Here is a 21,914-nt window from a genome sequence, read left to right as displayed (position 1 = left end):
TGTCTCTCCATTTTGCTTAGGCTCTCTTGGCGCTCCTATGTTTACCATGTTTCCACTGAAAGAAAATGTTTTCAGGGCAACTGGAAGTGTTGTCACTTCTAAATGCTCTGTTGTTAATTAGTGTCTATTCGTTTTAAAGCCTTAATTTTGCTGCTTCTGCCAGACCTGGAGAGTACTACAGCGTTTTTTACTTGACTTTTTTCATATTTTTTCTGCCGGACCTTGTTATTTCTCATCTTAGACTGCGTTCTTTTACGCAACCTTCTTGCCCTGTGGCGCATTTTGTTTCTGTGGTGTAAAAATATTTTAATTTATTTTTTTATTTCAAATTATTTTTTTTATATAATTTTAGATTATTTTTTATATTAAAATTAAATTTAAAAAAATATGTATATTTTAATATATTTTGAAATAAATATTTTAAAAAGCATATCATAGTATAAACTCAGCCGTTTGGGAAAGTGAAAATATCATTTTTTGTGTTTTTTTTTTTCAATCACAATTTAAAGAGGAATTTCGCCATGATGCTGCTCCTGCTCTGCATTTCTACATGGCTGCATCACCTTCACCAATCAAATTGATGGGATGGGATTTGGAATTCAGTTAATTAGATTTTTTGGGCCCCCAATGTTATCGAAGAACGATACTAATTAGAATTACAATATTGCCGAAGACATCTACCTCGTTGCATTCATTTTGTAATAATCTCTTTTTACTCATGTATAATTTCTTTTTCTTGGTTTGAGAATTGAGAGTTACTAATCATCTTTTTCTAGTATTTTTTAAAAAAAAACAAAATTATTTTTCAAATTGATTGATGCTGCGGGTAGAATGGAATCAATCATTACACAGAGAGACGAAAGGAAAGCCCTGGTCTCATCTTTCTATCCCACTAGAGAATCGAAGTTCACCTTGCTTGATTTACGGCCTACTGAGTCCAAAAAACCATTCCAAAATTGATTCAAAAAAGCTAGAAAAATCCAAAAATATATTTAAGGAGCTCGAGTCCAACTCTTAAAGGTGTAGGCTTGGGCAACATCCCGAGCCCATGCACTCAGCATAGGCATCCGCCTATGCAGGGCATGCTGGCACCCCAGCCCCAACTGGTGCAGGGCATGTGCCCACCACCTGGTTGGGCGTGGCATGCAAGGTGCTGGGCATGCATCCCAGCATTTTCCTGGGTTCGGATGCGTTTTCTAAGTTAAATATGCTTGGGTTCAGGCACACTTGCTAAGGGTTTTTTTTTTTTTTTTGGAGACATGATGCAATTCCTTCAATATTTTTTACTTATTTTATACGTATTATTTTAAATAAATTATAATATAATTTAAAATATCACAATGTTAAAATTATATTTCAACCCTTCATATCCATAAAAAAAACAAGATTCATAAATTATAAATTCATCATGAATCCTTCAAACTCAAAGGTTACAATCTCTTTATTCTTAACATTTTCAGCATATATATTTTCAGATTCTATCCTTTTAAAATATCATCATACTTTTTTTAAAAAAATTATTAACTTTGTCATTGGAAAGTCTCCACGTTTATTAAAGAAGAGCTTTTTGTAGGTATCAACCAGGCACCACCTGCTACTATTAATTACCTGAGCTTTTCATGTCAAGACAACATATACATTGATTAAGAAGAATGAATTAAATTACTAAAACAGAGAGATTAACTAATTATCTAATATATCAACTTTATTTCTAAATAATTTTGATTTTCAGAACCATCACATAAGTTTTATTTCTAAGCATTTTAAATTTTAGAACCCACCACAACCTCAATTAAAATTTATATTTTGTTTACCAGGAAAAACAAAATGCGAAAGCACATGGATTAAGAGCAACGCAGACATTTTTGAACCCTCCTAGCCAGCATGTAGAAACCATATATATTTATATATAACCACACGATTTTCATAATTAAGAGTCATAGCTTGGTAAAGTAACATTCAAGTCAAATAACTCAAGCTCCTGCAGGCATAATTTTAACTAGTAATCCTTACATTTTGGTGCCAGCTGCCTGTGCTTGGACTTTTCTCTTGATGAGTGATTTTTTCGCCCTTATGGATCTAATTATGAGATCAAAGCTTACAGCATGAGACTTCACCCCGAAAAGAAAACATGCACCACAATGTTGCTGACAAATCTCGACTAAAAAACTGCCTATCTCTCGGTTTGAGACAAAATATTAAAGTAAAAAGCTCGTAGTGTAACACCAGATTATTTGACTGTTCAAACGATATTGTCAAGTGTGAGTGTGAATGTGTTCATATTGGCGTATCCAATAAATATGGCATGAAATATAGCTGCCGCTTGCCGCTGGGCAAATTGGAAAATGGAAACCGTGGCAAATATTTCAAAGCAGCTTCGTACTAGATGATGCCATGTATCTATAATATCTCATGTGTACGGTCACATCGTCGTACTTTACAGAACTCAATGCTTTGAACTCGTAAATTACGTTTTGCTGACAAACTAGACAGGGTATTAGTCGCTAAAGTTGAATTTCCTATCACATTCAAGCTTAACAAACAAAAAGACAGGCAGATGTCTTGACTTGTGAGTTGGGCTTTCTAAAGAAAGCAATTGAAGAGGAAGACCTGGCCTTTTGTGCTGTCTTGGGCTACTCTGCTTGCTGTCTGTTGTTTTGTTTCGAACCTGTACTGTATTCCACACTTTGTTAGAGATGGTTTGCTCATTTCTCGAAGTTCTGTCAAAACAAGCAGCTCATGGCTTGAAAAGCACATCAACAACCAAATCATGACCTCTACTCCAATGAGTTCCTTGTTGAAACAACGCACTCTAAACAGCAATTTGCACCAACTGGCTGTTTTAAGCTAAATCCAGATCTTTGTGAGCAACAAGAAACCTATCTGTGCAGAGGGACCTACTCATTAGTTGTACTTCTCGTGAATTATTTCATAATAATTATTGCTGGCCTAAGTATGCGACACCCTGCCGAGTAAAAGGGAAAGATGCAACCCTGCTTTCAACAGGCACCATTGTAGAAATGTTCTCAATTGTGAACAAGAAATACATGACACCTTACCTTTTGAGAACATGAATGCTTGAAATGTAGAAACAGAAGTCTATTACAAAAAGAGGCTTTGACTTTTTAATGTAATTAATCTGTACAGAGCCAATGATTCCCGTTGCTTTTTTATTAGCTCTCACTCTAATGTGTTTTAGGGCGATAGATTTATCAATCAATTGTCGTTTAAAGGTACATTATTATCAACTTTATTATTCTGTCATCATTTCCAACAATAAGGGGCCCCAAAAGGCCTATTTTGACTCCACATTTTGCATCTAAGACTGTACGTTTTTCTTCATGATAGATAGATTTATGGGCCAAGAATCGTTTGGCTGTATGTAGGAGGTGTCTCTTATTGATGCTGAATTCTATGATGGAACTACGCAAGGACGACTACTGTCCACAGTAATATAGGGTAGGGTACCTTAGCTGGATCTCATAATTGTTACTAACTTGTCCGGCTTTGCTACATGATCTCTAGCTACTTAAAAGTGGGATCGAACATGAGATACAGGGATTTTTATATGCTTTAACTGTGAACAGGACATGTTATCTACCGAATTGTGATGAACCGCAAAATATCGATGACAATTAAAAGAAACTAGGAGCATATCACCAATGCATTTTGTGTGTGGACACAACTTGGCTTGCCATTATCTGCTTTAAAGATTAGCAGTAGCCTTTCACAGTCTGGCGCCAGCAACATAAGGTTGATTGAATGAATTCAGCTTTTGGAATAAAGGAAGATTTGCTGAAAAGAATTGCTTTGATATCTAGTCCCAGAAACAAGAACTGAGGGGGCTTGTCCAACTTTTCTCAAACTGAGATTACACACTTTGATCACATGTACAGGATGCTGCCAAGTTCCCTTGTCATAAAAAGAAGTGTTATAATAACATGGTTATAGTTTGGCACCTCTTTTCTGCTTCAGAAGTAATTAAAGCACCACAGGCTTCCCAAATTCAACATTTTAGAGAAGACAAACAAACTAATTTCTGCAAATTAAAGTCTAACTTAATCAATTACCGATCGATGAAGCTCAGGTCTTTTTTTTTTTGGTGGAATCAAGTTAAAGTTCGCCAGTCAATACTTCATGTTCTAATAATCATTCTTTGATTCCTTTGCGTATATCGTAGGTAACTGATGATGAAATATATGCTCCCAGCTCTAGCAATATGCTCTGAAGTTCAATTATTCAAAGTAATATGCTAAATAGACTGCTTTATTTGGCAACAAAATTCAAGCTGTCGGTTGAAACATTGGGTTTTATCTTTACTCGTCACTTTATAAAAAGCAACTTTACCTGCAGCTACCTTGGGAGAATTTCAAACCTGCTAGTCTTTTACATATTCATGGATTAATTAGTCATATGCATATATACCCCTTTATGCAACAAATTAATTAGTGACTGATCAGTACTGTGATTTAACTAGTTAGTGACTTGGTTTTCCACTTTCTTTTGTCCATTTCTCTTTCTTCTTTTATTTATTTTTTGTTGTTGACCAAAGATTACATCTTTAAGCAGTTCAGGCCAATCCGTGTTGGACTTGGGACTTAAGCTTGGCATCGTACAAGCTCCATATGCCATCATTTATGAAGGTTCTCCACCTCCCACCTTCCCTTTACCTTAGTGGCAAGCAAAAGACATGTTCCTTACTTGGCATGAACACAAGGGTCAAGGTCTTGCAAGCAAGACTCTCTAAGACTAATCAGCTCCATTAATCACGGATATCTAACTAAAATCATGTTTTGTTTTAGCAGGTACATGGCTGCGAAGTACAGTTCGATTATATAAGAAAAATGTCCCTTGCGTATTAATGAACATTAAACAACACGAGTCCTTCTATGGTGCCTTGGTTTTTTTTTCTTTTTTCGGCTGCAGGTGACTCTGGTTAAAATTAAAGGCACTGTCTTTTGCGTGTATTAAATGTTCTGGACTATATATGACCAAATCTATTTCGAGAAATCAGTGTACAGTAAGTACCATTGGAAAAATGACATCAATTTCGTTGTAGGATTTTCCTAAGCTGACAATCCTTGATGATCCGATGTTTTTAATGGGATAAGCTAGACGGTCAAAACGCTTTGTTTACTGAATCGGTTTGAAAGGAAGCTGTTGAATACTTGAATACACAGACCCCATATTGGTGTCGGAACCCTAAAAGAGGCTGTTTGGGTTGACCTCATCATCGAATGCACACACTTACTGTTAAGACAGAAATATTAATTATCATGTTCGAGAAAAAAGAGTAATTAAAGTTAACTCACTTCTGCCCAAAAACACGTTTACCTACGTGTGAAAAGCTTGGTTAGGGGTAGTGTAGAAAGTGGATTCCAACTCCATGTCATGTGACTCAAGCTCGAATATCTTTATCATCCCTACGTATATAAGGACCCCATGAAAAAAATAATGCATGGCCAAATCAGAAACTCCATGATTTGTCTCTCTCCCCCTCACCCCATCTCTCCCTCTCGCGTATTAACTGTTGAGGGGATTGTCGTCTGGTTCGATGTCATTCATGAGAAGCTCAAACATAAACGTAATATTGAATGATTTCGGACCAGGCTTCATTCCCCCCAACAATGTTTGATTAGCGTTCACAGAATGGATTGAGGTTTTATTTATGCAAAGCACGCATGATGGTCTTCCTGTCTTTGATCTCTCTGGTCCATTGTAATTAATTTCTTATCATGTTTTTCCTTGACTGAGCATATGTTTTATGTAACAGGGTTTAATTCAATCTTCTCCATGGTAGTCCTCGGTTAGATTCAGATAAGGGATCCTGCAAGTAAATTAAGGTTGGTGTTTTATTGTCTCGATCGATAATAGTATTTAATTTTGCACGAACTATTTTTGTGTTTTTCTTTTCCTCCGATGAAGAGAACACACCTCAATGCTAATTCAGCAATCAGAGGCGGCAGTACTTGGTATGATTTCAGTTCCAATCTCTTGTTCATGTCTCAACATGATTGTATCTTAGAGAATATATTTTCTTTGTATGCGATATATATTTCAGGAACCAGGGGAGCAAGAAGAAGAAAGTATCCAAATTTAGTTTCCAAGCTTTTTTGCCTCGTTTAGTTTCATATGATCTTCAGCGGCATCACCATTAACTTCTCATTTGTACCAGGTGGGTCAGATATATTAACTCTTGTGGGTCAACTTTAATAAATAAAATTAGAACTACCATAACTGGGATCAGATTTACATGTGAAGCTCATTATTTCTGGTGGGTCAGATTTGTTTGATATTGTTGTCATGTACATGTATATATGCGTGTGTTTGTGAAGAGCAACTGCAGCTTCATGTAAGGATTGGCAATGGATATCCATTTCAATGTGTACAAAATTTATGTATTCATACCTTATTTATCAATATCAATATCGGATCTGACAATATTCATTATGGATCGGATCGGTTCGGACAATATTCATCGAGTTGGGATAAGATATTACACTATCCCTAACTCCATGGGCGCTTTAATCACGAGGATTGTAATGAAAAAAGAATCAAATCATGTACAAAGTCTAAAAATTAATTAGGGAAGGTGAACAAGCAGTTGTATTGTACGTACTGCTAATTAATTACATGATATCACGATATAATTGATGATTAATGAGTTCAGCTTGGTATCCATGCTAGCTCTGATCCTCTTCTAAAGATCACATGTTAATTTGAGGCCCTTCTTTATAGGGAAAAAGAAGAAGAAGCATGATGTGACGATAATATCATGTTTGTTAGTGTAGAAATAACATCTTTTGTTGGGATTCTCATGTTGAAAGCAGAAAAAAATTGAAATTGAAAGATTCGAAGCAATCGAAGAACTGCTTGGTGCGATGTGAAAGGGATGGAAAAGGGAGATGAAAGGGGGAAAAAGTTCAATTAGTTGATGATAACCTGTAGAGAATCTGCTCTGCTTATGCGCTACGTACCAAAATTGTGATGCAACTCCTTTTCCATGCATCAATATTGAAGGGCTCCTACTTGCTTAAAGTCTAGGGTTAGGGTTACCAAAGAACAAAAATTTATCTCTTTACCTTTCTTTTTATTATTATTATTATTATCGTCCCTGTAACATTTTTCTCCAACTAATTTTTTCCAGAAATTTCTTCGCATGTCCCATAGGATGGCCGAGATGGGTTAGAGTTGAGAAATCATGGCAAAGCACCCCATCTTTTAAACGAGTACAAGGCAGGGATGGAGAGAAATTTGAGAATATATATTGCATCTTGAAGTCATTAATTAATTAGACAAGCAAAAAAAAAAAAACAGATTTAATAAATATATGATGGTTATTTTTTTCTCATGAATGTAAGAGGATTTTAATTCATATAATTAAGATATGTAAATTGGTTTTTTATGTGTGTTCTATCTCTCTTTTGTATTATAAATATATCTAATAGTCATGGCTTGAGTATCATTAAATTTCTCAATTAAATTTTATTATTATTATTATTAACATGGGTGTCCGGATCAGCTTGCGCGTATTTTGACTAATCTTATGAGCCCTGAAGTTAACGACCATGTAAGTCTCCAGTGGCCTCTCAACTAAAATTTTTATATCTTAATTTTGGAGCTTTTGATCTTAATTTATTTTCTAAAAATAATTTGTTCTTTTATTTTATGTTTCGATTTTATTACATAACATAAATATAATGATTAATGATTCAAATTATATATATTTCATCGTAAATCTTAAAACTTAAAAGATTTTGATGTAAGTTGATACATGCATATTCATCCATTGGATATTGGTTGAAATGAATTAAGGATGTAAATGATACATGATTCAACTACTATATTATCATAAACTTTTAATTAATTTAAGGGGGTTTGATAAATATTGATGAATTATTCCTTATCCCTTTTTCTAGTTTCACTTCTTAATAAATAAAAAATATTCAATACACCTCTTAAATCAAATTAATTAAGCTTGCAATATGAACTTTTAATTAGTTTAAATAAAAATAACATATAAAAAGCAAATATATGATAAGAAATCTTGATTTAAAGTTTCCAATTTAAAAAAGTTATCATGTTAAATAGCTTTCATATTTAACATAATATAATTAGCTAATAACTTAACTCTTGTGTTAGCATGGTGTTTGACATTACCATTCAATTATATTTTGAATTATTTTTTTATTTTTGTATCATTTTAATAAACTGATATTAAAAAAAATAATTTTAATATATATAAAGATTAAAAAAAAACACTTCAAAAGACACTACATCAAGTGTTCAATCAATGGAGTAATTATTAATTCTTATGATTTTAGCATTATACATGGATATGGACAAAATCTTTAAATGTGACTTAGTTTAGGCAAAGACGCAATGTCACGTGACTTGCATCTTAAAGTGATAAACGGAGTAACAATTCTCTTACTCCTTTTTTGACTTGGGTGCAATGATGCTTGAAAAAGCATTCAACAACTAACACAAGAAACCATTCAAACTAGTGACTTTTTTTTTTCATGGAAAAAGATAGAGACTTTAGGGCAACACGATCACATATCTAGGAGACCCACTGGAGAGCTCGATCGGCTTCCCCAAATCATCTTCATTTAGAACAAAATCTACCATAAAACAGAATTATCATTCCATGATTAATGCAACTCTAACCTCGTAAGCACTAAGGTGCATATCCAACATCTTGGCTTCCATTTATATATATATATATATATATATATATAGAGGGAGAGAGAGAGAGTTGTCTTGTAAGGCCTTGAATAATTTCGGCAAAAGGTTGGCAACAGGCAATCATGGAGAAAAAATCTACAGGGCCCTCGGGATTGATTTTGTCACGTACGTAGTGAACATGCAACTTCACGAAGCAGGTAGAGAGGCCAGATGTAAAGGCAATTACCATTCCTCTCTGGTCGGTACAATAGTAAATTCCTCCCATTGAAACAGCATGAACTCTTGTGATCTAATTCGTATTCCAAAAACTTACTCAAGGATTCATGGTTTTTTCTCAGCTGATCATCCAAGCATAAACCTAGATCAGAGAATACTGAATTCAGCTAGCATGCCAAGCACAACCGTGAGGGAAGGTAGTGGGGGGAAATATTCGAGGATGTGGGTCATGTATACTGGCATCTGATTATTAAATGCTACTTTTGTGATCATTGTCAGAACAACTTTAATTCCTGAAATGACAAGAAAAGGTCTTTAAATGATTTGGATCCAAAATTCATTGGAAAGAGAGTGGGAAAGGAAGAGAGGGATATAGGCAGTTAGGCAAGCAGGTTAGGCTCAGATTCTTTTGAAGATTTTGCATGTCCCCTTGTGTTGCCAATTTTCATCCCATCAGAATAACTTGAAAGAAAACTGTTACCTTCTCATGTGAGCTTAACATGTGTGAACACCACCAATCCATCTCCTGTTCGTTGTCAAGAGGTGCCAACTGTTTCGGGTTGGAATAAGTCCCAAGTTTCACTTCATTACTCTTCCATTGGTGTCACTCTCGAAACCAAAACTGAATAATTTTCTAACAGTTCCCCCTCTCCTGTAACATGAGTTGGTATTTCTACGCTCAGCAATCACCATACAGTGCACTGAATAATATTCAAATAAGAGACTGACCACCAAAATCGTTATACCTAATCCAAAAAAGTGTGGTTAACTGGGAATCATGCATCACATGAAAAAGAAGAAGAGGGGACACCATCAAAGGTCGACTTTTGATAATCGTGGTCCTTCAAAACATCCCCCGTTTGATGTATGATGAGTTGCCTAACATGACCTTATAACATGATCTCATCCTCCCATGGTCCAAAAACTTAAACTCCACGTTACTAATAGTTCTCTCCTCAAGTCCTTGTATGAAAAGGATCTCTCTTACTCCTATCCAATATAGGATTGTAGCTTCACATAGGATCGTAAGCTAAATCCAAACGATATCTCCTTGGAACCAAACAAATTCCAATGACTATATAGAGAGTTGCATAATCCAATGGAGTGACATGTACGTGTGTTCATTCTCTGTTACTGCTCCCTGTTACCAGCTTCAACCAGACCAAAACATCAATTGATGCTCCGATAACTTGTAGAAACTCTCTCTTGAATTTCTTCATGAATTTGACATATCAGAGCCAACACCGTCTAACAGTAAAATCTAACAATAACCTCTCAGCATGAAGAAATCACTGTCTTATAGAAGTATTATGTGTGATTTTTACAACTAGCCAGAGTGGTGTAAAAAAATGCAATTCAAGAATCAGTTGCAGAATTGGTAATCAACAGCCCAATAATCCAACGATCAATAAATCACTTAATAATGCCATGTGATTAAAATGCATCCTTCAAAAGCAACATTTTTTACTCCTTGGTGTTTTCAGTGAGCTCTGTCTGAATGCTCCAAAAATTCTCATCAAAATGCACTCATATTCACTGACATAGTTGATGTCACGTGGCATAAGAGGTACAGTGGTTGTTAGCATCTCCATGCATCTGTTCATGTTGCCAAGCGATTATTTTTGGTAAGAAGAAAATTGATTTCCAGCAACATTATAGATTATTGCAAAATCCCCAAGCTTGAAAGGTCTGTGACCTACCTCAAACTAGCATGATACTTACTCCATCTAAAAATTTGTGGTGTAAAGAAGAAATGCCAGCTGTGCATGTCCAGGCTTCAACTTCTGTTATGATTAAACATCTCAGTTCAAGGGATTCAGTGCCAGCCATGATATAAATCAGAACTTGAAGCCGCGCCTCAATAGTTCAAATTCCTCTCTGATAAACTTCACCAAATTTACCCCATCATGGAAGCTTTCACAAATAATTCAATCAGATGGAACGGCAGCGGCAGGCCATGGTTCTGTAAGTCTACTAAAGTTTTCTTCAGCCAAATGACAACTAGCATTAATCATGTCAACTTCTGTATTAGCTCTTGAGTAGTAAATGAAGGAAGCAATTTTACACATCCATGGTAGTTTTCATCCTTTGAGAGTAAGTCCATCACTTTTAAGACTGTGGATGCATCCATCACTTTTAAGACTGTGGATGCATCTGGTGACAGGTTTCTTGCTTTCATCTTATGAAGAAATTCGGCTACCTTTCATGTCTCATTATTTTGGAAGAAACCAGCATGAGTGTATTAAAGGTGACCTGACCACATTTGGAGTACAACTTTTGTCCTCCAACTCCACTAACAGGTCCTTGGCCCTTTCCATTTGGCCTTCTGTACAAAGTCCATGTATCATGATAGCGTATGTTACAACAGCAGGCTTTAAACCTTTATTAGGCATTCTGTAAAATAGGTCCCAAGCAGTTGCAAGCTTCCCTATTTTGCATAAGCAATTAATAAGGCAGTTAAGGATTTCAATGCTCGATTCAAACTTACAATTTTCTAAACTATGAAACAGGCTCACTGCCTCTGAAAAACAATTGTTCTTGCAAAGCCCATCCAGATAAACATTATATGTCGTCACATTAGGTACCAGGTCATGAAGTCGCAGCTTCAGAGCATTTCAAACCTTACCTGCAAAGTATTGTATTTGATAATTATTGGTCTAATCCCTTCATCACGCATTTCCCTTTAAAGGCGCATAGCTTCATCTACCTTCCGATTTTTGCAGTACCCATTTATCAAAGAATTATTGCTGACAACATTACGTTTACGCCCCTTATTTACAACAGAAACAAAGAATCCCTCCCATCATCAATCATGCCAGCCAAAAAGTAGATGGAATAAGCACAATCATCAGGTTCTGTACCTCTCTGAACCATAAGTTCAAACAATTCATGTACTTCTTTCATCTTCATGGGCTTGCAAAGCATATCTGCCAGCACATTGAATGTCACCACATTAGGCCACACACCTTAATCCATCATCTCAACAAACAAACCTTTATCCTCCCGCTCATCCATAGAACACAAATAATGCATCAGAGAGCTTTACACGACCACATCAGGACAAATCCCTCTACCCTTCATTTGCGGAAAAAGCTCTTTTGCTTCTCCAATAAGTCATCCTTACAAAGACCATCAATCGTACTGCCATGACAAACTAAATTAGGCCACAATAAATACCAACTTAACCATTCCCACTAAGCATTTATTCATGTAACTTAAGAGCAACACTCGTATTTCCAGTTCAACACAACCCATTAATCAAAATTTCATAAGTAACCACATTAGGCCAACAACCGAACAAACCCATTTTCTTAAACAACCCAACAGCCTCACCAATTTTATCATCCACACACAAACCCTTAATCATAGAACTAAAAGTCACAGCATTTGGCCTAAAACCCCTCCCAAAAACTAAAAGACCATCACTAGCCCTCTTTACATTACAAAAACAATTAATCAAAGTATTCAATGTAATAAAATCTGTCAAAAACTCAACTGAGTCCATTCTTTACAAAATGAAATGACATCAAAGTAAAAAAAAAAATACCAAGTGAACCTACCAAAAGATTGAATGATGACATTGAAGAAGTGGGGTGCGTGTTAATCATGTGATCAAAAAAGTTAACTGCTTCATTGAGAGTGAACTTACCTGACTTGCAGTTTTTCTTGAGGAGTTTTTGAAGTGGGGTATTGTTTTTGAGTGTTAAAGATTGCAACTTTTGGCAAAGTTTTGGAGTATGAAGCGAGTTCTTCATTTGATTTTTGGGATTTGAAGAAGTGGGTTTTTGTGGGTTACTGAAGAAGAGGGATAAGAGTTTGCCTATTGAAGAAGCATTTGGTCTTGATGATGATACATAAGCAACAGAAGGTGAAGAAGAGGGTAGGGCTTTGAGAACCATTTGGAAGGGGTTTTGTTTGCTTTTTTGGGATTTGTAGAGCCGGGAAAATTGAATATGAAAATTAATTCACGAGGAATTTAGATCCGAGTACCCAAACGGGCAAAACCCGGATTTTAAAGCTAAATTCGGATTGTAGATACTTCTCTCCTGTAGACATAGAAGCCTGTTACATGTGTCACCACTTGATTTTATTGTGATGGAAATTCAGGGAGCCTTCCTTCGTCGCTTTTATCGGTGTCTTCAAAGGAAAAGCAATGCAAATAACGTTGTTTCATGTTTTCACAACACGAAACCAAACAGAAAATTCTCTTCCCTGGAGTTCTAAAACATGCCGAAAGGTAAGTCTTAGAGGACAAAATCTGGTCATCTTCTTAGTCTCTAGTAACTAACAATGGATAACAATTACATGAAACGTTTGTTTGCTCCTTGTCTCTATATTATTATTCTTCAGATTACACCAGCAAACAAACCTACCTTATCATGGCGGCCTCTTCAATAGGCTTGATCTTAGCGGCTGTTCATTATCGTCTCTGGAAGTCGAGGGATCGAAAGATCATCCCACGCCTAAGACCATCAGAAGCTGGCCGTGCCGAGAAGCTTGAGAGCTTCCCCCATTATGTAGGTAATTATTATCTAATCCAACGATAAAAGAATACATCAAATCCATTTTGTTTCCGCAAAACATTTGAGTCATTTTCAATCATTATAATCTGTCGAGCAGCAAGGCAAATGGGGTTTGCAGATAGGAGAGAATGCCCGCGTCTATGCAGGTTGGCTGCTGAATACATCCGAAAATGTGAAGGGTGTGAGGAGGACATTTATGCATTCTTTGCTCAAGAACCTGATGCCGATTCACTCTATGTAACGCTAGTAGAGGAGTTTGAGCGGTGCATTCTTAGTTATTTTGCATTTCATTGGAGCCATGCTGATCTTTTGATTAGTCAGGTAAATGAGATGTGTTAGACTTGCACATATCGTCTCCAGAATCTCAGTTTTCTTGCTTTCTAACCATCGATTTTAGGTTTTGAGTTCTGATCCGGAGCCCAAAAGGAAGCTCAAACAAATTGTCATGGCTGCAACTCGGTGAGTAATACTTTAGTTAGGAATAGTCATAGTATCAATCTGATTAATTATGTTAAAACAGAAGCCGGCAGGAGAGTTGCTGAACAGATATGACATCGAACACAACGAGAACTCAAAACTACATAATCTTTCTGGCTTCAGATAAATGTTATGGACACAACTGCCAAACGATCAATCGCGTTATAATCGAGTTAAAAGGCCTCGGGATATATATCAATATTCAATAATAATTGGCAGAAGCAAAATAACCAAGTTTCCTTCTCTTTCTTGTTTAGGGAACAGACGTTTGAGAGGGTGACAAAAGATCTAAAGGTTGCTAGGGTGTTCAGTACATTGCTGGAGGAAATGAAAGCTATGAGACTTGCATCAAATGATGACTCGCAATGTACAGAGGTGATGGCCCCAGTGGCCCACAGTGATAGAAGTCCAGTCCTCCTCTTCATGGGTGGTGGCATGGGAGCTGGGAAGAGCACGGTGCTCAAGGACATTCTCAACGAGTAAGAGCATGGTTCTTGTTGTTATTATCGCTCGTAGAGTTAGATGAATCGTTAAGGATTTATATAACTTAGTATACACATTCAAAACAGCACAGAGAAAGATCAAGTTGAATAGTATTTCGGTAGTTTAAACACTTCAAAAAAGTAAAATTACAATCGGGAAAGGCAAAGAAAGACTGAGAATTAGCTCAAATGAAATGTCTTGATCCCTCCAAACAACAATGCCATAGAAAAATAGGTGCTCTTTTTTCTTTTCTTAGCTCTCAAAGTTGGTGAACAATTGTAGGGAGAAATAACACAAGCTAACATATATTGTTTCAATGAATTGAGAACAGGCCATTCTGGGCAGGAGCAGCAGGGAATGCAGTGGTTATCGAGGCCGATGCCTTCAAAGAATCAGATGTCATTTACAGAGCCCTGAGCTCTCGAGGACATGTTGACATGATCCATACGGCTGAACTGGTGAGATAGAGACTCCCCCCACCTTAGAGAGATCCCAAAGCGAAACCTTTCTATAAACGTCTTCGAAACTAAATTTGCTATCTTTAGGTCATCAAATTGCACATAGAAACAATTCCAGATCTCAAATGTTTAATATTTTAGGATGCCCGAGTCCTAGCCAATTCACACGGTAAAATTCCAACAGCATGAGGACACTATTTATCTGCCACAAAATTGTCCAAGCTCCCCTTGCATATCAAACCCTTCTACAAGTAAAACTCTTCCTTATCATAAGCATCACTTGTATCCACTGTAATGCCCAGTATTTTCCTGTCCTACTCAAACTATTCTAGTAGTATCATTGGTCCTATTTTATATCTTGAGGTCTTTAAACTTATGATAGATGTTCTCTGCTCTTAAGAATCGATCCAAGTATGAGTTGATCCTATCAGTTATCAGTTCTTATATACTGTCACATGCATAGGTCCAGCGGCCACAATTGGGATAAAACTACAGGCACAAAAGTTTGGAATTCAAGCATATGCTTGTGAAGTTAACATACTTCAACCTGAACCTTCAATGGTGCCAGTTCTAAATAGTATTTGAATATTGTGGTTGCTTCATAATAGGAAGGAACTGAGTTTTTCTTCTTTTTTTCAAACAGGTGCACCGGTCGTCTACAGATGCAGCATCTTCTCTCCTGGTGACAGCATTGAATGATGGGCGGGATGTAATTATGGATGGCACTCTCTCGTGGGTACCATTTGTTGTGCAGACAGTAACAATGGCCCGAAATGTCCACCGCCGACGTTATCGCATGGGAGCTGGTTATAAGGTCGGTAAAGATGGGGCTGTAACTGAGGACTACTGGGAGCAAATTGATGAAGAACAATCACTACAAGAAGGATCCAAAAAAAGAAAACCATACAGGATAGAGCTGGTCGGGGTGGTTTGCGATGCTTATTTAGCTGTTGTCAGAGGTATAAGGTGTGTAGCAAATTCTTACAGTGCAATGGTCTAACGCTTCCAGTTTTAATAACATAATGAGCACGAAGTTTTTATTCCTGAGGTGACATATGATGGTGTTTTGAGTGTTTTCAGGAGAGCTATAATGTGTAGAAGAGCTGTTAGGGTGCAATCACAACTGAAATCCCACAAGAGATTTGCAAATGCATTTCTAACATTCTGCCATCTGGTTGACAATGCCAGGCTTTATTGCACCAATGCCCTGGAAGGTCCACCTAAGGTACATAAACTCTTCCTCTGACTTCACTCATTTCTGGTTTTTTAAGCTTTTAACAAGGACACAGACTGTAGCACACAGGGGCAATCCAAACACCATATAAATAAACTGCAGAGACCTGAGCCTGAGTTAGGAATTAGGGGACTTGACTAGAAAGTTGCTTGTCAAAAAAAAAATTTACTGGATGCTCATAGGTTGTAGGCCATGGTCGACAAAAACCACAAAACTGAGTTGAAGTTAATGCAAACCTGAACCTATCAAACTGTCAATGGCAAACGTGGTTAAAGCTCAATCTCAACATGAAGAAGACATAGTTCAGTTATTTCAAGTTCCAAGAGAAACATGCATAAAAGATATAGATTATGGCTGTCAGGTTTAGACCTTGACAAAAAAACAGTTCCACTGGCAATAGATCAAATAGGGTTTCATGAAAAGAAATACTAATACAGCAATCTTTGTGAAGTTGATAGGATGGAAAGACAAGGACAAGACTCTGCTGGTTGATCCAGATGAAATAGACTGTTTAAAAAGAGTGGGCAGCTTGAACGAGGAAGCAGAATCTATTTATGAACTTTACAAGCACCCTAATCCAGCTTGTGAAGATGGTTCGATTTGGAAAGACATTGTATTATCACCATCAAGGTTAAACATTCAAAAGGAGTTAAAGTATTCTATCCAGAAAGTTGAAAGACAATGACAAGTTCAAAGTAGAGGGAAGATGAAGTTCCAAGCTTCTTAAAAATTCAAGGGCCCAAAGATTGAAGCTGATGAGAGTCTAAATTTTTGCATGTTTACAGCTGAGGAAAGTATAACACGGGTTTACTTAAATATGACTGGGCTAATATGAAGAAATTCGTTCATTTTTTATTTTTTATTTTTTTTGTGGCTAAGCTTAGAATTCTATTGCTAGGAAAGCACAGGTCAAAACACAGAAAATGAAGATACATCAATATTTTTACTGGTGTTAAAGGATGTATCAGATGATTAATTACACGAGATCTTCTGTACTGGAAGTCGGACACTTGTAGCTCTTGAATTACCTTCCACCAAGAATCTAAATGATAATTTCATGAATGAAGATTTTTTGATGCATTACGTCACTCAAAACAATAATTCTTAACTCGTCAATAGTAAATCCTGACCCAACAAAACCGATGTATTGACGTTCCTTTATTTTATTATTTTGTAAAACAGATCACCTAGGATATTCCAAATATGAATAAAATTATTTTATTTCTTAGATCACAAACTTCAATGACTTGTATTATCTAATCCAACGCTTGTCATCTTTTAACATCAACAAATATTTGTAACAACATTCCTCAAATTTGCTACCAATTTTGGTTCGCCGCTTCAGCAAACTATGTTCTTGTAACCCTTTTCAGACAGAATAAGATTAACTTCCGGATTACTGTTACCTCCCAATTTCCATACCCATCATCAACATTTATATAAAATAACCAATGTGTACTTTCGAGGAAGTCTCAGGCACGGGTAAATCCGTATGATTTTACTTTTGAATAGACAGCAGTATATAAAATGAACTCGATGAGTGCAAGTCATGGCCAAAGTACATGTAAGTCTACATTCTACAAAGGTGTGTAGCCATAAATTGAACATTAGCAACCTAAAACTAAATACAAAATAACCAATGTGTACCTTCTGTATATCAAATGGAATCCACGGTTCAACATTTCAAGTGGTGCTTGGATGCTGAAAAGTGAAGTCGAACAGGCAAAAAGAAATAAAAAGAACAAGAAACAAGTATTAGAAAATAAATTAGAGAGAGCAGAAGTAAAATGACCAAGGCAAAGTGAAAGGCAGGTGTAAACTAGTGACAGGAAAATGGCAGAGGATACCCATAAATAGAACAATCCAAATCTCTGTCTCACGAGCATAGGCAAAACTATTCCCCACAGTTGGAGAATTAATTATATATCATGTTAGGAAGCCAGATTCCAGTTATAGAACCACCAGAACGGTCATAATGACTTCCCAACAGTCAGATAAGTAATATAAAGTCATCTGCATGAGAGAGTGATCTCTTTTGAGTGAGTAACAAGTTCCTAGTGTCAGCAACATGAGTAGTAAGAAGTCTTTCTTTATGAACGCTTGATTCATAATTTGCAGTCTTCTTACCTATTTATGGCCAACGAGCCTGGTTCATCTGTTCTGGAGGCATCCACACAGTTTGAAGACATAAGGCTACTGAAATCATGTAAGCGAAGAGAAGAAACACCATGAGAGGCCATGCTCTGATGATCATTTGCAAAACAAGCTGACATATAAAAATTCATCCAGAAATGGAAGCTCGAGGGTAATCTTTTATGAAACCAGTCCAAAACATAAACACTCTGATGGGTTAATCTAGACTTACAATTAGTCATAGGCAACCATGTCATTCACTTCCTCTAGCCACACATTAATCATCATGTTAATTACCACACAATCATGGAATTCTTTGATCATTCAAAATAATTAACTATATATAAAAACGTATGGGAAGCAACCAGTCTCGCAAGTTGTTTACTAAAAAAGAGAAGGAAAATTCTCCATCCTGAGTCTTGTACTATTAGCATTTCAGGAAATATAGTTTTATATAAATGCAGATGAATGAACCTGTGGGTACATGGGAGGGAGAATGAAAATTCAAGTGGATTCCTACCTTACAATTTTGAACATTTACCGTATCACCATATGCATACAACGCTTTCAACAGTCCAGTCTGCAATATGCCGATGTCCAAAACCTTTTGGGAACGTGGAGTTAAGTCCTGACTTCATATGATTCCCAGGAATAAGATGTGCATGTTTATTCAAAGAGTCCTGCACAATTCTCCAGACAAAGGTGTCACTTAGAACAAGGAAGTTCAATTGATGTATGTGACATCAGACATCATTGAAAGAAATCGTAATGGGTGGGAACAAAATCAAGAACTTACTGCTCAGTTCTCACCTTGAATTAGTAACGTTTTCATTCTCTAGAATGACTTTATCCCTATGCCCACTTTACTAACGATCTATTTCTTCATAAGATAGAACCATATACCACGTTGCAATGCTGTTATATAGTTGTCTCGTGAAATCTTTCCTTCAATTTACTGCCTATTCAGCAATCAAAGAACACCATAGAAAAATGATTGCTCTTCGTTCATATACCCCTATAATCACAATTGACATAGCAAGTGAAAACAGGGCCGCATATTGTGACAAGACATGCAATTTCAGTAATATGGCAGCCACAATCCAGGAAAGGGAAAGAGAAAGGAAATAAGGATACGTGGTTCTGGAGAAGAACAGATGTCAATTAGATAAGTGTTTGGGAAAGGAAATTATCACAACATACAGTTAAAAATCATCCATGGCAGCTATGAAAGATTATAAAAGAAAACTAACAGCATCATGATTAGTGTTCACAAATAATTATGCAGACAGCTCCAACACTATAAAATGTGAGGGAAAGTATTTTAAGAGGAACTTAACAAGACTATGAAATAATATACTGTAGCAGAAGAAGAGAGAAGAACAAAAGAATGAAAGATGAATATTCTTCAGCAAATTACCAGAAGAGAAGACACATTTTCCAGAACTTCATTTGGAATAGAAGATATCTCTCTCCTATGCAGTTCTTATTCAGCATGTCTAAGTGTTTGTAAGATATTTAAATAAATATGTACTTCTAAAATACCACCAATACAGAAGCACTCTCCTGTTGCATTTCTAAAATGACCACCAAATCATGTTTCTCCAGCGAAGTAATATATCACCGTTTCGCATTGACAATGATTGTTTCGCATTGACAATGATTATTGAGCAAATGCACAGGTGATGAATCCAACCTCTCAAAAAAGCTTAAATTCAAGATTTTTTCTTTATTTAGTATTGCATCATATGCAAGGAAAGTATTACGTTCAGCGAGTACCTAAATGGTAAGAAGAAAAAAACTGCTAGGTATCAACCAATCCATTAAACAAAATAAGTATACCCATTCTTTGAAGAAAGTTCGTATATGCAAATAATAGATTCTTCAGACAGCTGTAAGATATTCTGTTATAATGAATCGAATAGCTTATATGAACAAAAGGAAAACGTACTGGCATATGAAAACTCATTGCTCATCAATTCTCGCTCGATGTCTAAGTGGTTCAGTTCACAAACAATGATGAAAATAGTAATAACAATGATGACAAGAGTAATGCCATAACCAGCAAGCCGGAAACCATGACGAATCCTATTTCACCATGGAGCTCGGTATAGGAATTTTTTTAGAGAAAATATTGACCATTGATTATTTACATTCACAGTCTTCTACCTGGTCCTCCCACACAGAAGCAAAGGATAGAGCACTATCCAGAGGCAAAAGTTTCTCCTGTCCACAAATGACGAAAGTAAATAAGCAAGTAAAAAAATTGATCAGCTGAACATAATAGGAAGGCGTATGAGAACACCAATAACCTTCCAAGATGGTAACATCAGATCTAAGTTCACTAATGCATTATTACGCGGCATTCAAGAACCAACAACCCTCTGGTCTCTATTTAATTGTCTAGAACACTATGTATTGCCAATATTAATTATCATTGATCAAAAAGAAAAAACACCAATGCAAGAAAGTTGTTGAATTGGTTACCAAGGATATCCACGGAATAACCAAAGGGTGTACAATACTACTTTAAACTACATTGGATAATCGCTGTTACACTTGCATATCTGAAAAAAAATGCTCCTATAAAAATCTACATCCACTAGCCAACGCACAATCAAGTTCTGAATCCCAAGCAAACCACTTAAAACTGCTAGCAGGAAATAGGAAGCCTGATGAAGATCAACATCAATCATACCACATTTCCTACCTGGATTTGATCTCTGTCAAGTGAAATTCTGAGAGGTGGATTTAGAAATCAATGTTACCCTTCATGTTTTTGCATGAAATGACTACTCTTGATACTTGAACTCACATTTTTGTGCATACAAACCCAAGACTTAACCATTGCACTAAACAATGATCCCTAGAAAAATAACATGACTATATACCAGAAATTCTTGAGCCCTCAATGCAAAGTTTGCATGTCCCAAAATTCAAATTGTGGTTGAAACTATCAAGATTTCAAAACATCTTCCGATGTATTCAAATGCCAGTAATATACCCGAAAATCCATGAAGTTTTACCCCACTTGCTCATCCCCAGACTTCTTTTTTTAGTATAATCTCAACCTGGGATTTTATTTCCAGAGATTATGAGTGACATCACAATTAAGTGGATGAGTTGTTTTCTAATCTTATCAGCAATGGAGCACATTTTTTGTTACGTTTCTAAAGTTACTGATCTAGTTAAGAACTTCTAAATCTGGTGTGTGGCTTGAAAAAGTGTCACTTTCTTCTGTGCCTCCTCCATAACAAAGTCATCATAATTCAACACATAGCAAGGTTCTTAGCAGGCATCCCAGGTGCCATCTATAATTTCATCATCTGATGAACACCAAATGGAAAGTAAAATAACCATGTGAAGAAAAAATGGAAAAAACTTTTCCTGCAAAAAAAAATACTGGCAACCATCCAGAATGGACTAGATTGCATCAAATCAAAGTAGAATCGGCATAGTTAACATTCAATACCACAGAGTCTCCTAAATTCTTTGGCAGAAATGGTTAATTATTTGTTAGCAAGTTCTGAAATAAAGAACGGCTTTGAAAGAAGAAACAAACAATGTCATGTTTATATTTAAAACCTCAATTGAATGTGAAGAGATTACACATTCAAAACCTTTAATTGTTTCCCAAACCTTGGGAACCGAGTGTGCTTAAAAGTTAAAACACCAATTAGCGCAAGTGATTCATAATCATACACG

At 36.2% G+C, this 21,914-nt stretch overlaps 1 protein-coding gene and 2 long non-coding RNA genes across 4 annotated transcripts; 2 read left to right on the top strand and 1 right to left on the bottom strand.

Moving 5' to 3' along the window:
• The first annotated feature begins 5,346 nt into the window (after window positions 1-5,346).
• On the top strand, window positions 5,347-6,472 carry LOC112327544 (uncharacterized). The gene is made up of 2 exons (XR_002981845.2): window positions 5,347-5,972; window positions 6,062-6,472. It is a non-coding gene; the product is annotated as an uncharacterized LOC112327544 (long non-coding RNA).
• A 1,747-nt stretch (window positions 6,473-8,219) lies between these two features.
• On the bottom strand, window positions 8,220-12,696 carry LOC112327537 (uncharacterized). Its single transcript, XR_002981841.2, has 2 exons — window positions 12,554-12,696; window positions 8,220-12,045 (listed from the first exon to the last, which is right to left on the bottom strand). It is a non-coding gene; the product is annotated as an uncharacterized LOC112327537 (long non-coding RNA).
• Window positions 12,080-17,159, top strand: LOC18099661 (calmodulin calcium-dependent NAD kinase). Of its 2 annotated transcripts, XM_024601252.2 has the most exons (9): window positions 12,080-13,141; window positions 13,255-13,425; window positions 13,525-13,748; window positions 13,825-13,886; window positions 14,162-14,383; window positions 14,719-14,845; window positions 15,489-15,811; window positions 15,926-16,070; window positions 16,531-17,159. In XM_024601252.2, the coding sequence occupies exons 1-9, from the start codon at window positions 13,132-13,134 to the stop codon at window positions 16,762-16,764; spliced, it is 1,518 nt and encodes a 505-aa protein (XP_024457020.1). In that variant the 5' UTR covers window positions 12,080-13,131; the 3' UTR covers window positions 16,765-17,159. The 2 variants fall into 2 exon arrangements, with proteins under 2 accessions (XP_024457020.1, XP_052309145.1); XM_052453185.1 differs by lacking the exon at window positions 12,080-13,141 and having other exon boundaries at window positions 13,302-13,421.
• Window positions 17,160-21,914: the final 4,755 nt, after the last annotated feature.

This window comes from Populus trichocarpa, chromosome 5 (assembly GCF_000002775.5).
Source record: "Populus trichocarpa isolate Nisqually-1 chromosome 5, P.trichocarpa_v4.1, whole genome shotgun sequence".
Classification (NCBI taxonomy): domain Eukaryota; kingdom Viridiplantae; phylum Streptophyta; class Magnoliopsida; order Malpighiales; family Salicaceae; genus Populus; species Populus trichocarpa.
The sequence above is the reverse complement of the archived record's forward strand: the minus strand, read 5'-3'. Positions and strand labels throughout refer to the sequence as shown.